At 35.5% G+C, this 13,101-nt stretch overlaps 1 protein-coding gene across 7 annotated transcripts in view; it reads left to right on the top strand.

Moving 5' to 3' along the window:
* The window catches only part of NFIB (nuclear factor I B), a 445,905-nt gene that overhangs the window by 421,303 nt on the left and 11,501 nt on the right, over positions 1-13,101 (top strand). For all 7 annotated transcript variants that reach the window (XM_047098082.1, XM_047098053.1, XM_047098045.1 and 4 more), the window contains one exon: positions 9,710-9,798. In XM_047098082.1, coding sequence (XP_046954038.1) covers positions 9,710-9,798 — 89 coding nt within the window. The remainder of the gene's footprint in view (positions 1-9,709; positions 9,799-13,101) is intronic.

Below are 13,101 nucleotides of genomic sequence, written 5' to 3'. Positions count from 1 at the left end.
TCAAGACTTTTTCCACCTCTGTGGCCTAGATCGATAACATCCATGAGTAACCAGGGTCTCGGCCAGGGGATTTTTCCCAGTCTTATTGGCTGTTGAGAACTTACTAGCCTATAGCTTCCAAAGACAAAAATTGAAAACTGATTTAAAAGCCCATTAGAGTAGAAGCAGGACACAATTTGTGTTTTTGAGCTCTTTCATAGTTTCCAGATGTTTTACTCCTCATTTTGGACTTTTAGTCCAAGAGGATGAGTTATGAAGCTAAAACCTCGGGTGACACATCATTCCTATTTTAATAGGCTTAAATTGGCTTACTGATTTCAGATGTGATAAAACACTTTTTTGTTGTTCTGCTTTCTTACATCATTTATGTTTCAAGTAGCATTTTAAATTTCACATCTCATTAATGCTGTAAATTTAATGCAAATGAAGTGTTTACCCAAACTGTGAAAATATACAGCCAGGATTAATGGTGGCTTCTAAACAAATTAGCCACAGTCAAAGGCACGGAACATACCAATACAGAAATCCCATGATTCTAGTTACAGGACGACAGAAATAACTCTAAACACTTTGGAATTTAGATATATTTTATGATGCATATGTTCGCTGCTCTCAAGTTCTGATAGCAGAGCAGTTTGAAATTAACAGTGTGCAAAATATTAAGTAGGGAAAAATAGGCTATCGTGAATAAGAAGGAGCTGGTGTAAGCTTACCTGCTCTTCGTTCATAGGTTGTAGGTGCATTTGTCTGTGTCGTTAAGTAGGTAGTAAGCCTCACCAGGGCCTCTTGCCTGCTTCCTTTTGTTCCGGAAGTGCCCACCTAGCTTGTGCTCTCTCTTAGCTGTGCTTCATGCGAAATTCCCAAGTCCTGCCGAGTTGTGGACCAAGGTAGCAGACCACATATATCAAAGGTCACCACCTGCGGAGTTCAGAGAAAATCATAAAGATGATAGCTTACTCAAGATACTTGACATCGTGCCAGACTTTTAAAAAGCAAAACCAAACAAAAGAGTGAGAACTAACTGAAAACATCTGTACACAGTTATGAAAATACCAAATAATAATTAGTGGTTTTGCCAGCCATTGGCTTTTCAACATAATTCTCTGGAATGTTGCTTTTTTTCACCTCTAAAATTGCTATAATATGAAATGTGTTATAATTACTATAATATGGTTCTATTTGACAAATGTGTATGTTCACTGTGTTTATTAAAAAAAACATGTAGGATTTATAGGTTTAGAAACTTGTTCTTTTCAAAATCATTCCACATATTTTCAGAAATATCTTCATCACGGGATTTGCATTATTCTTTATGACACATCTCTACTCTCCAGTTAATTTTTAATTCATAGAAACATGCCTCCTTTAGCCCCAAACACATTTAGACTATATCCAATTCCACGTATTTAGAAGCAATCTTCCCATCCCGCTGTGCTAACCTGTGGCAGCTTTAATTTCTTTTATTTACCACAGATGACTAACTTTAGAGGCTCAGGTAATTATGATCACAAAAGTCCATCATGTAAAATTTACTTTGTCTTTCGCATATCCGAGGATGAATCGAGAACACTTGGCAGGCATCGGGAAGGTTTGAGTCTTAATGTAGATGGAGATCTGGGCACATTTTAATTGAAAATACATATATGCGAGTTCCAGAACTACCAACTTTTGTTATTAAAGACCACCATTTCTTATGTAAGTGGCCAATGTCAAGTGAAGACCTCTTACAATAGAAATATGATTTGTTTGGTCAAATGCGGTTGATATTTATGGAACGTACGATGTGTATAGATCCTCGGAAGAAAAAAAAAACTATAGAAGAGTCAGAGCTAAAAATGAAATGTTCAATTCTATTTAGAGTCTGCATTTACCATGCGGACGGATAATTTGTCCTGTAGATGATGAAAGAGTGCTACTTTTTGACATGAAGAAGCCCAATATGGCAAATTTATAATGAGCTACAGTTTTGAGGCATGCGGAAAATGAATGTATATGCATCTCATACTATCCACGAATATTACTAAAGTAAGGTTCCAGTTAAGAGATTATTACTTTTCTGCTTTTAAATTTTGAAAGAATCACTGAGATGAAGTTTTAGGCTTACTATCCAGGAACAGAGGGACAGAAATACTTTAAATGACTTCAGTAGAGTAAAGGTTATGCTTTCCTACAGCAGAAATGAGATTGATTTACTGTGTCCTTTCATTACTTTACAAAGATTTAAAAGAGACCACTCTTGTAGCAGCAGGTTCTAAATGCATTTGGTTTAAAGCACTCAATGATGAATGAAAAGGAAAATCAAGGGGTACATGAAATAAAGGTAATCAATCATTTTATATTAGCTAGGAGAAATTCAAAATTAGAAAGGCAATGGATTTAGTCTGAGAGAGTTCTTTTAAACATTCCCCATAGCCTTTAATATACATGACCCCTTAAGAATAAATATTGTCACCAGGTACATTCTTCAGTTTATTGGCGGCCTCTTTATAAAGATTTATCCTTTTAGGTTATGAAAAGTATTGATGTGCATTGTGCAATGCTATTTTTTTCTCAGAAAAGAACTTTAATATAGCCTACATAAATTAGGGTTAACAATAAATTTAAGATTGTTGAATAATTTTGACTATCTTATAAATAATCTTTCCACAAAATGACAATAAAGGAGACCTTTCAATATAGTCATTTCAAACACACAGGGATACTGGCGTTCTTAAATTGAGATGGCAAATATTAAAATTAACCCAATATTCCACTTGTAAGAGTAATACATCCATATTGGCAAATCTGAATACAAGAAGCATAAAAGCATATACTTTTGTACCCATTAACTTGGTACACATACAGCTGTTGTTAGTAATACTATATCTCAGTGCTCCTTAAAATGGTTATTACTGATTAATGTCGGTTGCTAACTGCCTTGAAATACTCGTGTTTTTTTTTCCTGACACGAGAATTTCACCTATCATTGTAAATATGATATCTCATTTGAATCCAAAAAATAATCCGTAATCATGAAGACTATTTCAAAAAGATTCACGTAAACGAGTTGATCATTTGCCCTGACAAACAATCCTCTAATTATAATCATCGGCTCATGCCAGCTGATCAGGACTTGAATTTTTCCTTTATCTCCTAACATAATCCTGTGTGTCGCGTTGTTCAGGGTCTGGAACTAGACTGTCTTTGGGATGATTGGCTTCGTTCCTGCGTTCACTGTTGGCTTGGGGAGGTCTTAAAAGCAGACCTCAACTGGAGCTTCATTTTTCTTTCACTTTTCTATGGGAAGGTGGTGTGGTGGCTTGAGGAACCCCTGGGTCCTGCTTTGGCAAACTGAACTCTTTGGTCTTTCCTGAGAAATGTCTTTTTATGATTTGGACCTTTTTCAGAAGTGTCAAGGATCTCCACGCTGACTTAACTTCACAGAAGCTTAGTAAAATGCAGTGTTTCTCTTCCTCGTACTGCGAACACACTGTGCACGTTCCCTGTGATAGGCAGTGAGGGGACCCACATGTCCCAAGTTTTGTAGCTGAGAGAATGGGAACTACATGGCAGAGCGTTGGACTTCCCAGAAATTATTTTATAATCCACGCTAACAATTTTAGTATGAGTGGCGAACAGGAGACGGCTTGCTCGAATTAGCACCAATACCTTATCTGGTCAACCTCATGATGAATTTGTTAAAATTGTAGGCCTTCTTTCTTTGCTCTTATTGGAAGTTGCGTGATAAAAGAGGGTCTGGTCAACTTGATTTGCACCATAGTATTGGAGTGCAAGGTTATAATAAAAATATGAACCTTCACTGTGACACGTTAGTACAACATATAAAAAAAATCTCACTGCAAGTGGGAAATAAAAGTTTGTAGCTAAGAAGCTTCTTGTTCAGAAATAAAAGATTACTAATCGAACCAGGTATTGAAAAGCATATGAACCTTTGGTACAGATTTGAGGTTTTTGATGCCATAAGTGGAAGGTCACTTTTGCCTTCCGAAAGGGAGACGACAATGTCACACAAGCTCTAGTTTATAAGATGTAAGACTTATTTTCATAGTCTCAAAATTATAATCTCCTGATTATATGTACACTCCTTATCATTAGAGCTCATGAATGAATGGCCTGATCAGCTCAGGTCCCTGCATTATGTGCACAACTGCATGGGTTTTATCCGTGCCTGAGCTTCAGCATGTTACATCTCTTGCATGACCACTTAACGCTATCATTTCCATTGCAATCACTGGGCTACCTTATATCAAAATATTTTCGACACTTTCCCTGGTATAATTTTGAAACTGGAATTTGGAAGTGCTTTTTCTTACGCTGAAAATTTCCGTTGCACCAAATGGCCTTCCTAAGAAATTGCCTCTGTCGGAACTTTTTTTTTTTAAATGAAGATATTAATTGAAATTTCTTTGCAACGTTTGTCCTGGCAAATGGCAAAGCCAAAGCTAGGTACCTTGAGACCACTGGAAAGGTAGTCTTTTATTAGAGGCAAGCAATTGAAAGGACACTAGCAGACTATCAACAAACTTTTCAATAAAGTCAGGAAGCAGGCTATCAACACTTGTGTCTGTTCTTATTGTGTCTGTTATCATAATTGACAGCTTGACGTAAAACCCTATCACATGACTTCTGGGTAGGTATGTAAATGGATAAGAGGTCACTCCTCACATATGCTAGCTGGAAAGGAAACACATTTAAAGGAAGTTTCAGTCAAAATAACGGCTATGCAAATGTTTAGCCTTTTGGCTAGTTCTTATGCTTTTAAAAAAAACCTCCCGTGGTCTGCTTTATCATGCCTTCATTTATTTATTCACTCACTTTCAGTATTTATCACATTCTAGATAAACTAATTAATGTAAAAATAAAATTATGTTTACCGTAGCCTTACATTTCGATCAACAAAATCACAAGGGAAAAATTATCTTGTCCCCTGAAAATATTTACTTTAAAAGATCCAAGTTGAATCAAGGAAGTAGAGGAGATTCTGAAGGTTATAATTATAGCCATTTTAGCCTTAAATATTCTCGGTGGGGTGGGGGGCACATGAAGCATAGGGTAGGAAAAGAACAGTGGTAAGCAAATCAGTATCTTTGGTGAGAACCAGGGATTAGGAGTCCGGAGGTTTGGTTTTAGTGTTGACACAAAGAGGGCATGTCTGATCTTGGACGAGTCCATAAACTTGACTGTCCTGTATCTTTATCTTGGAAAGGAAAATGAAGGGGTTGAACTTCACAATCTCTGAGTTCCCTTGAAACCTTACATTTTACAAGTTGAACTAGTCTCCATGTGAAAAAAAAAAAACAAAAAACCTCTTCATTTGCTAATACTTAGGATTTATGGTCAGTTATGTTTATATAGTTCATGGGCTATGCATACCCATTTAATGTAATTCTACTGTGCTAGCTAAATTAAATATCAAGAAGCATGGGTTCCAGAAATTGACATTAGAAGTAACTTTAAGGTACCAGGATGATCTTGAATCTCTTTTTTTTTTTTAAATGTGTTATATGTTTTACATATAACAATTTTATTCTGAACGTTCTGCTTGTTCATTTAGAGGCCATTTTATTTGCTCCATGGTGAGTAATTAATAAAAGCAATAAAATAAAACTCTACTAATCTGAGAGTTAGAGGACAGTTTGAACAGGATTGTTTATCTTTTAAGCATCCCCTCAAAAACACCTTTACCCCCAAAAATCTGTTTCCTTGAGGCTATCTGTAGAAATGAAAACAAAAACAAAACAAAACAAAAAAACCCTAAGAACGTAAAACACACCTTTCAAGATATTCCCTTGAGGGTCACTGTAAACTTAAAAAAAAAAAAAAGTGAGAAGGTAAATTTGCCTGTGTTGATTATTCTGTTTACAGTTTAATGGTTTATTGGTTCAACTGAGAGCTGTTGTCATCATGAGGGACTGTTAGTACATCGGCCTGTTTGCTGAGTCTAGCAAAATAGAACGTTTTGCTTACCTTCTTTCTTTTGTTCCCAAAGCTAATTGCTAAGCATTTAACAAAAGCCCCTGTTAATAACAATGGAGGGCCCTCATTTGAATAAACAAAATCTTAACTCTGAAATCACAAGCAATATTGATTCTTTATAGCTGTCAGCTACCTATGACTAATGTGGGTACAGTGTAGGAAAGGATAATGACCCAACTCTTAGGTGTTTTTTTTTTCTTATGTAGATTTTTGAGGGAAACTGCTTGAACCCATCCTTGTAGGCAAGGAACAAGGTTCTCATTCCAGAGTCTTGATAGAATGCCATTCTAAGAACATAGGCAGGAAAACTTGACCTTCACTTCTTCTTTACTTGTTACGTAGGTAACCCTTTACTCATAGCTTTCCTGGAGGACAATCTTACTTCCTTACTTCACCTTCTGCTTGCTCTTGGAATTCTGGGCATAATTGTTTTAATGTAAATTTTACCTCAGTATTCTAGACAGTCTAATTTCATATTGATAGATGCATAAAGTTAAAGGATTAAAATTATTTATGGGAGTGTGCATTTCTATAAGGATATGCATATACTCAGGTCTGTTAAAGACTATAATGTTACAAAAATAGGAATTGCTCTCCACCTCCATTCAAACACACAACTCTTACAGACTAAATATTTGAACTAATCTGTACCTAGTGTTTTCTATTTGATTACTATTGGAGGAAACAAGTAATTTCCTTTTTTTTTTTTTTTTTTGACGAAAATACTTGGAAAAACCATTACAGTGTTATTGAAGCCTATGTACTACTTGAAATTAAAGTCTTCAAATTTAATTTAAAGAGAATTGATAGCTACATTATATAACAGTGACTCTTTCACATGACAGAAATTGAGGAATCATCACCCCAACCTCAAATAACACTATCCCCTGTTATTTTAAATTTATTTAGAACATAATGTAACGAGTTTTTGCTGTTGGGAATAGTGACTTATACTAAGAACATTTAACATGCCCCCAAAAGAAGCGTAATACACCTAGTGTTAACTTTTTATCCCCGAGATTCTATTCAAAATTTGCTGAGTCAGAACTCTCTTCCTCAAACAAAGAGTGTTAGTAATTGATCTTCTTAGGAATAAGAGTGAAGAGTGATTTCTAGTTTAATTATTCAGTTGTTTCCCCTGCCACACCATCACCTTTAAAATTAAAATTTCACTTCGTCAGGAAGTTCATTAATTCAAAGATGCTTTATGCAAAAGAAGGTTAATTAATAAATTAAAAAAACATAAAGAGTGAGGGTCTTGCTTAAGTGACCTGCTTTAAGTAATTTATAACACATAAGCATGTATAAACAGGTCTCCTCAGAAATTTTTGGAAATGTTGATAATGCTACCCCACAATCTAAAGAACTAAATAAATCTAATTTATATTTTTCGTTCTCAGTAACCGAGAGGAAATTAATTTAATACTAATTAATATCCTGCCAATTTTTTTGGCATCTAAATTATTGCTAATTCCTATGTCTAGTGATTGTTTTGTATGTATTTCATCATATTTTCTGTTTTGAAAAAAAATTAACCCTATTGAATTTATCTTACGTATGGATGAAAGTAAATAGCTATGGTCAGGTTTAACCCCTTTGGGACTACTCTTAGGAAAGAAAAGCCCCCAAATACATTGATTTTAAGTGTTACAAATGTGGCCAAAGATAGCCCACTTGACATTTGTTAGGATGGTAAACAAACAAATAAACAAAACATTAGCAACGCGAACAACAAAAAAGTAAGCAGTTTACAAACACATCCTTCCAAAGAGACACAGTGTTCCTGTCATTGTTTGTGAGACAAGTCAGTTAATCAGTGAGTAATATTTAGGTTCTCCTGGCATCATAAAAGCATCTTTTTCTGAAGATTTCTGCAATCTAAGCTGCGAGCCCCACAGAAACTCACCTGAAGTTAGCAGAATTATCATGAGCTCTGCCTGAATATACTCCTCCATTCTTGAGAATGTTTAATTGACTAAAAACTAGGAATTTCACTGACTAGAGTAGAATCAATAAGTGGTCCCTAAGGTAATCTTGACACAAAGTCAAGGGTTTTTTTGTTTTTTTAGCTGTTTTTAGATCTTTTTCATAGTACTGCTTTAAGAAAATGCATTTTGAAAGAGACAATAGGCTTACTGTTACTGTAAAAAAACAGATTGCCCCATCACACTGCATTTCTGATTAGATGATTCATGTTGAGCACTTAAAAAAAAAATCTTGCCATAAAGTTTGTTATCTGTTTGGTTTTAAGACTAATCAAGCATACATTTTCTCTATTATGCAAGTATTATGGTCCGTTTTAAGAATATTTTTCATTCTAATTTAATTTCTTTACTGGTTTATGGCTCCTTTATGAGTACATTGTGAGAAGAATCCGCACATCCTATCAATCTGTTTACCTGGCCATCTATCTACCGACCTACCTACCTACTTATCTTAAGGGAATTTTTTCAGTTCTTTATAAAATTGCTTTCACCTAAAATATCAATATAATGAAAACATGTGTTTTGGAAATTTTAGATGGTATATTTGGAGACTCATAGATCTGTAGAAAAGGGTGCAAAACGATTATTCTAAAACTCCAGAATCACTATTACTCACAATGTGTAGAAACTCATTGGTCTAACAGGAACAGTAAAGGCTCTTAATAGCCATTTTTTTAAGCCATAGCATTATCAGAAAGGATTACAATAATTTATCAGGAGTTTAAAGGCACTTTGGCTGCAATCATCACCTTGTAGAAATCCTCACTGAAACACAGCAAACAAGGTGCAGTGGGTTGCTCTGAATAAGACATCTTTTCAATGCAAGATGCAGTTAATTCACAGCAAGGCTATCTAACGATAAAAACCATGATTTTCTAGTGGGGTTCCCCCCCGGCCAAAGCCAGATAAGTTTACTTTCATAGGCATACAAATAAGCAATATATCTTTTCAATAAATCTGCTAGCACCGTAGGGCAGCTGTGAACCAAACAGAGCTGGATAGGGTTACTCGAACCCTCTTCCGAAGGGCAGAGCTGATGATTCCAAGATCTGGGAAGAATTTGTTTCAGCTTGTACTCAGTGCATTCCTGGCTCTATTCAGATGTGGTAAAGTATTTTAAATGCCATTACTCTGAGTTTAAAATCAAAGTAGAAATCCTCATCAACTCCTTCTAAACAGTGCCACTTTGACTGCAGCAAAATTAGGAAACATCTAGAAGGGAATACCTTGATGCTTCTAAACATAAGCTAGGGAGAATGTACAAGGTGGGACCTTTACTCCTCTAAACTGCATGTCTTCTGTGTTTTGCAAACTGCATGCTTAAAATTATTGATTATTTTACTCAGTGCGGATTATTTGGTATGTTGCATAAAAAAAGCTTTTTTTTTTGTTTTCTTCCTAAAATATATCTCTCTATTGAATATTAACGTTTGCTTTTATTTCAGCTCAATTTGTACTCTAATAATGGCTAATTGTTATGTTCTAAGCATCGTTTCTCTTGTATGCTTTAATTAATAGAGTGGCCTATTGCAGTAGAGTTTTCTAAAAAGAGTGTCTAGGAATTTTGCTTTGCAGAGTAAGGTTTTCTTTTGCTTTTGTTTTTGTTTTTGTTTTTGTTTTCCTTTAAGCTGCCTCTTGGGAAAGTAAGGTTAATGCCATGTACAGTACTGGTTTGCATGTATTCATTTAAATACTAAAAACTGTAGAACTGCTCGATCCATATCTGACTGCTAGGTTTCAATTGACAGCTGAGGATTTGTGACTGGACCATGAATCAAAACGGCAGGCATTTATACCCCAGTACCAGTGAGGATACATTGGGAATTACTTGGCAAAGGTAACATTTTAATTATTTCCAACCCTACACTTACACCTAAAAGTTACATGAGCTATAGTGTTTGTTTTTAACCAGCTTTACAGAAAATATATGTTAAACATGTAGTTGTCTGGGCTATCCCACCGCTCTTTCCCCACTGTCCTCCTGTATTTCTTTTGTCAATGCAACTTCAAATTAATTTGGGACTATAGCATCTGCTCGCTGATCATTGGAATTTCCAACTGCTGTCAAATGTTTTCAACAATTTATAATTTGGGGAGGGGGCGGGGAGAAGATTTGACACTTCACATTTCAGGACCTAAAAAAAATGAAATCATAGTTTCAGGGAAGATTTCTCAGCTATTTGAGGTCTAATAAAGCATTGGGTTTTTCACATTATGGGTTCTTCTCATTTCAGCTCTTTCCTCTACTGCTAACTTTAAACCATTTTACTATTCAGTTATTCCCCTGTTGGAGGGGAAAAGCTAGAAGAAAATTTCCAAATTAGTTGACTTCACTGTTATCAGCGGCGTTCGTTAATGTTGGAGTCAGACGATTGTTGAAATCAACAGCTAAAGAAGGAATTTGGTTTAAATGAAGTTTTTAACCTCTGTTCATTGATATGAATCGTTGAGAACTGAATTTGTTTGGTTGGCTGAGGAAACGATCCTAAAACTAGTTTCATCTTCAAAACTAGTTTTGATACTATCTCGTGTATTGCTTTTGGAAGGTAGTGCTGAGTCAGCTTCTTATGTATTATGTTAATAAAGAATGAATTGTGTCAAATTGGCAAATTAAATAATTAAAATTCATGGTATAATCATGTGCAATAAGAGATAAAAATTCCTAGAAGAGCATGAGGGAATCCCATAAGGAGTTCACCAAATGCAGAGCCAACATAATTTTCCAACACTGCTATGAGTCTGATGCTGTATCGTAAAAGTACATACTCAAAAATCAGCTATAAGTGGACTGCCGAACTCCATTTCACGTGATAGAAGCTGCTGAAAAGGAGAATCTAAAAGAATGGAATTAACAGAATGTCCACTTTTCCTCTGGTGAAAACCGAGACAGCTAGTTGGATTCGGTTTTTAAAACTTCATGAGTTTTTATTAATGCATTTTCTAAAATGAATACGATATGACTTTTCCTCTTCTTAAAGATTGGTACACATCCACTTTAGAAGGTATTCATTTTTACATATTTTCATTTTTTTTCCCCAAGAAGCTTATATAATCCCTTCATTTGGAAAAAAAAATACAATATATACTTATAAAAAAGAAATTAAGCACAAGGAGAACATATTGTTTAAATAGTCTTAAAAAGAATATGAATTAAATCCCATGAAAATGTCTTATTTAAATAGTCTTAATTGGTTTTAAATTAATTTAATCGGATTTGATAACACCATGTTTGGATTTAATTTTATTAAATAACTTTCTCATAGTCCATGTTCTCCATGTCAGTGAGCATAAAAACCATGTCTGTGTACAAATGTTGCCGTATTTATAAGAATTGCAAGTCAGATGGAGTGTACTCGTGTTTTTAAATGTGGCTATACCTGTGTGAACCTCTAAATCTATGATTACTGATTGACATTTACTTATCTAAAATAGGATAGTACCTTTATAAAGTACATGAAAGCCAAATAAAGGTATCAGTTATTGGTTATTTGACATATAACTGCACCGGGTTCCTAGTAATGTTTTGAATCAAAACTTGACATCCCAGAAAAGGAAAAGGTGAGTGGACAATGAATCACCCTATGTATCAGAGTGGATTAATACGATGACTAAACCCAGCTTAGGAGACCATTGTTCATGTTACAGAACCCCTTCTTGTTGCAAAATTGGTGTGGTAATCAGCTTCAAGTTATAAGAAGTCAGAAAGAAATTTAGAATTCATTTTGTTAAGATTTTTTTCTTCCCCCCTCAAAGATAATATTTTTTTTTGGTTAATTGATAATGATATATAGACTGGCTTTAATCCTTCAAAGAGCTTTAAAAAGGTAGCTTTTGGCTTGTTCCCTTTTTATCGTGATTCAGAAAGCCCATAATTGATAATGGCAGGCATCACGTTCGTACATTCAACAGGTGTTTATTGAATCTCTATGGTATGCTGTCCCAAAGGCTGTGTGACTGATTCAGGTGCTCACAGTTCTTAGAATCTAAGTATTATACAGTTTACAATAAATATACTCAAATAAGACAGCAATTTGCTTTGCTCTGTTGTAGTTTCTTCTTTTTTTAAATAGGCTTAAGTAGAGTCCATATTTGATAATACAGATAAGCCATGTCTGTGGCACAACACGTTCTTAATTCATTCATGGTTTATAGTTTGTACTCCGTGGTCATTTATGAAAAAAATTTTTTAGAAAGGATGTCGAAAAAAGAAATCAGAAACTTCTGCAATATTACTACTACTTTTAAGGGGATGACAGACATCTAAACTCATCGAGGCACTGCTACAACTTTAAAATGATCTGATTAAATAGAAAATATTTGAGGAATGTAGAGCAGTTCAACCAGAGAATTAAATAATTTGCCTTTGTCATAATGGCATAAAGAAAATATCAGGTTATTTTTGCTGTGGCTGTTGATTTTTGGTTTTAACACAAGGCGATCCCTGAGACTCTATACTAGAAAAGGACAAAGGAAAGAAGGTGTTTTGGTTTTGCTTTGTGTTTGGCCTTTGCTTTGTTTTATTTTGTTGTGATTGTTGTTTGTCGCCATTACTTTCTTGGTCCCACCACTCCTCCACAGTGGCCTCCTTTTCTGCTTTACATGAATCCTCCCCTGGAGGTGTTTCCATGTCAAAGGCAGCTCCTTTTGCACGACTGAAAATGGCAGTGAGGCGAGAGCCCGAGAGCCCTGCACGTGTAATCCAAGCTGGAAGATTTCCCCTATCCTCCTCCCTCCTTGTCCTGCCCCCAACCCCATGTATAAACATTCCCTTAGGAACCAAAGCGACTCAATCGGAAAGTTTTCACAGACTTATTAGGTTGCTACCCTGAAGGTGTTTTGTTGTGTTGACCTTAGCATTTTGTGAAGTGTGTGTGTGTGTGTGTGTGTGTGTGTGTGTGTGTGTGTTGCTTGCACCTTGAAAATGTGAATTTTTCTGTCTAACCCAAAGGTCAGGTACTGCAGTTAACCCAGAGTGAAGTTTGTTGGTGAAGGACTCATTTCTTGAGTCAGGAGGGGCTCAGCTCTTGGGAGGGTAATAGGTGAGGAGTTGCTTAAGCTGTTCATAAGAGTACTGTCGTGTCTGTGCTTTGTCCTCCGATGTGGACAAATGACACTGTTGCGTATGTGAGTTGTGTGGGTA

This window comes from Lynx rufus, unplaced genomic scaffold (genome assembly GCF_022079265.1).
Source record: "Lynx rufus isolate CCGP_SWC_20201006 ecotype Redwood Valley unplaced genomic scaffold, mLynRuf1.p SCAF_10, whole genome shotgun sequence".
NCBI lineage: Eukaryota > Metazoa > Chordata > Mammalia > Carnivora > Felidae > Lynx > Lynx rufus.
Note: the sequence above shows the minus strand (reverse complement) of the source record. Positions and strands in the feature narration are given on the sequence as shown.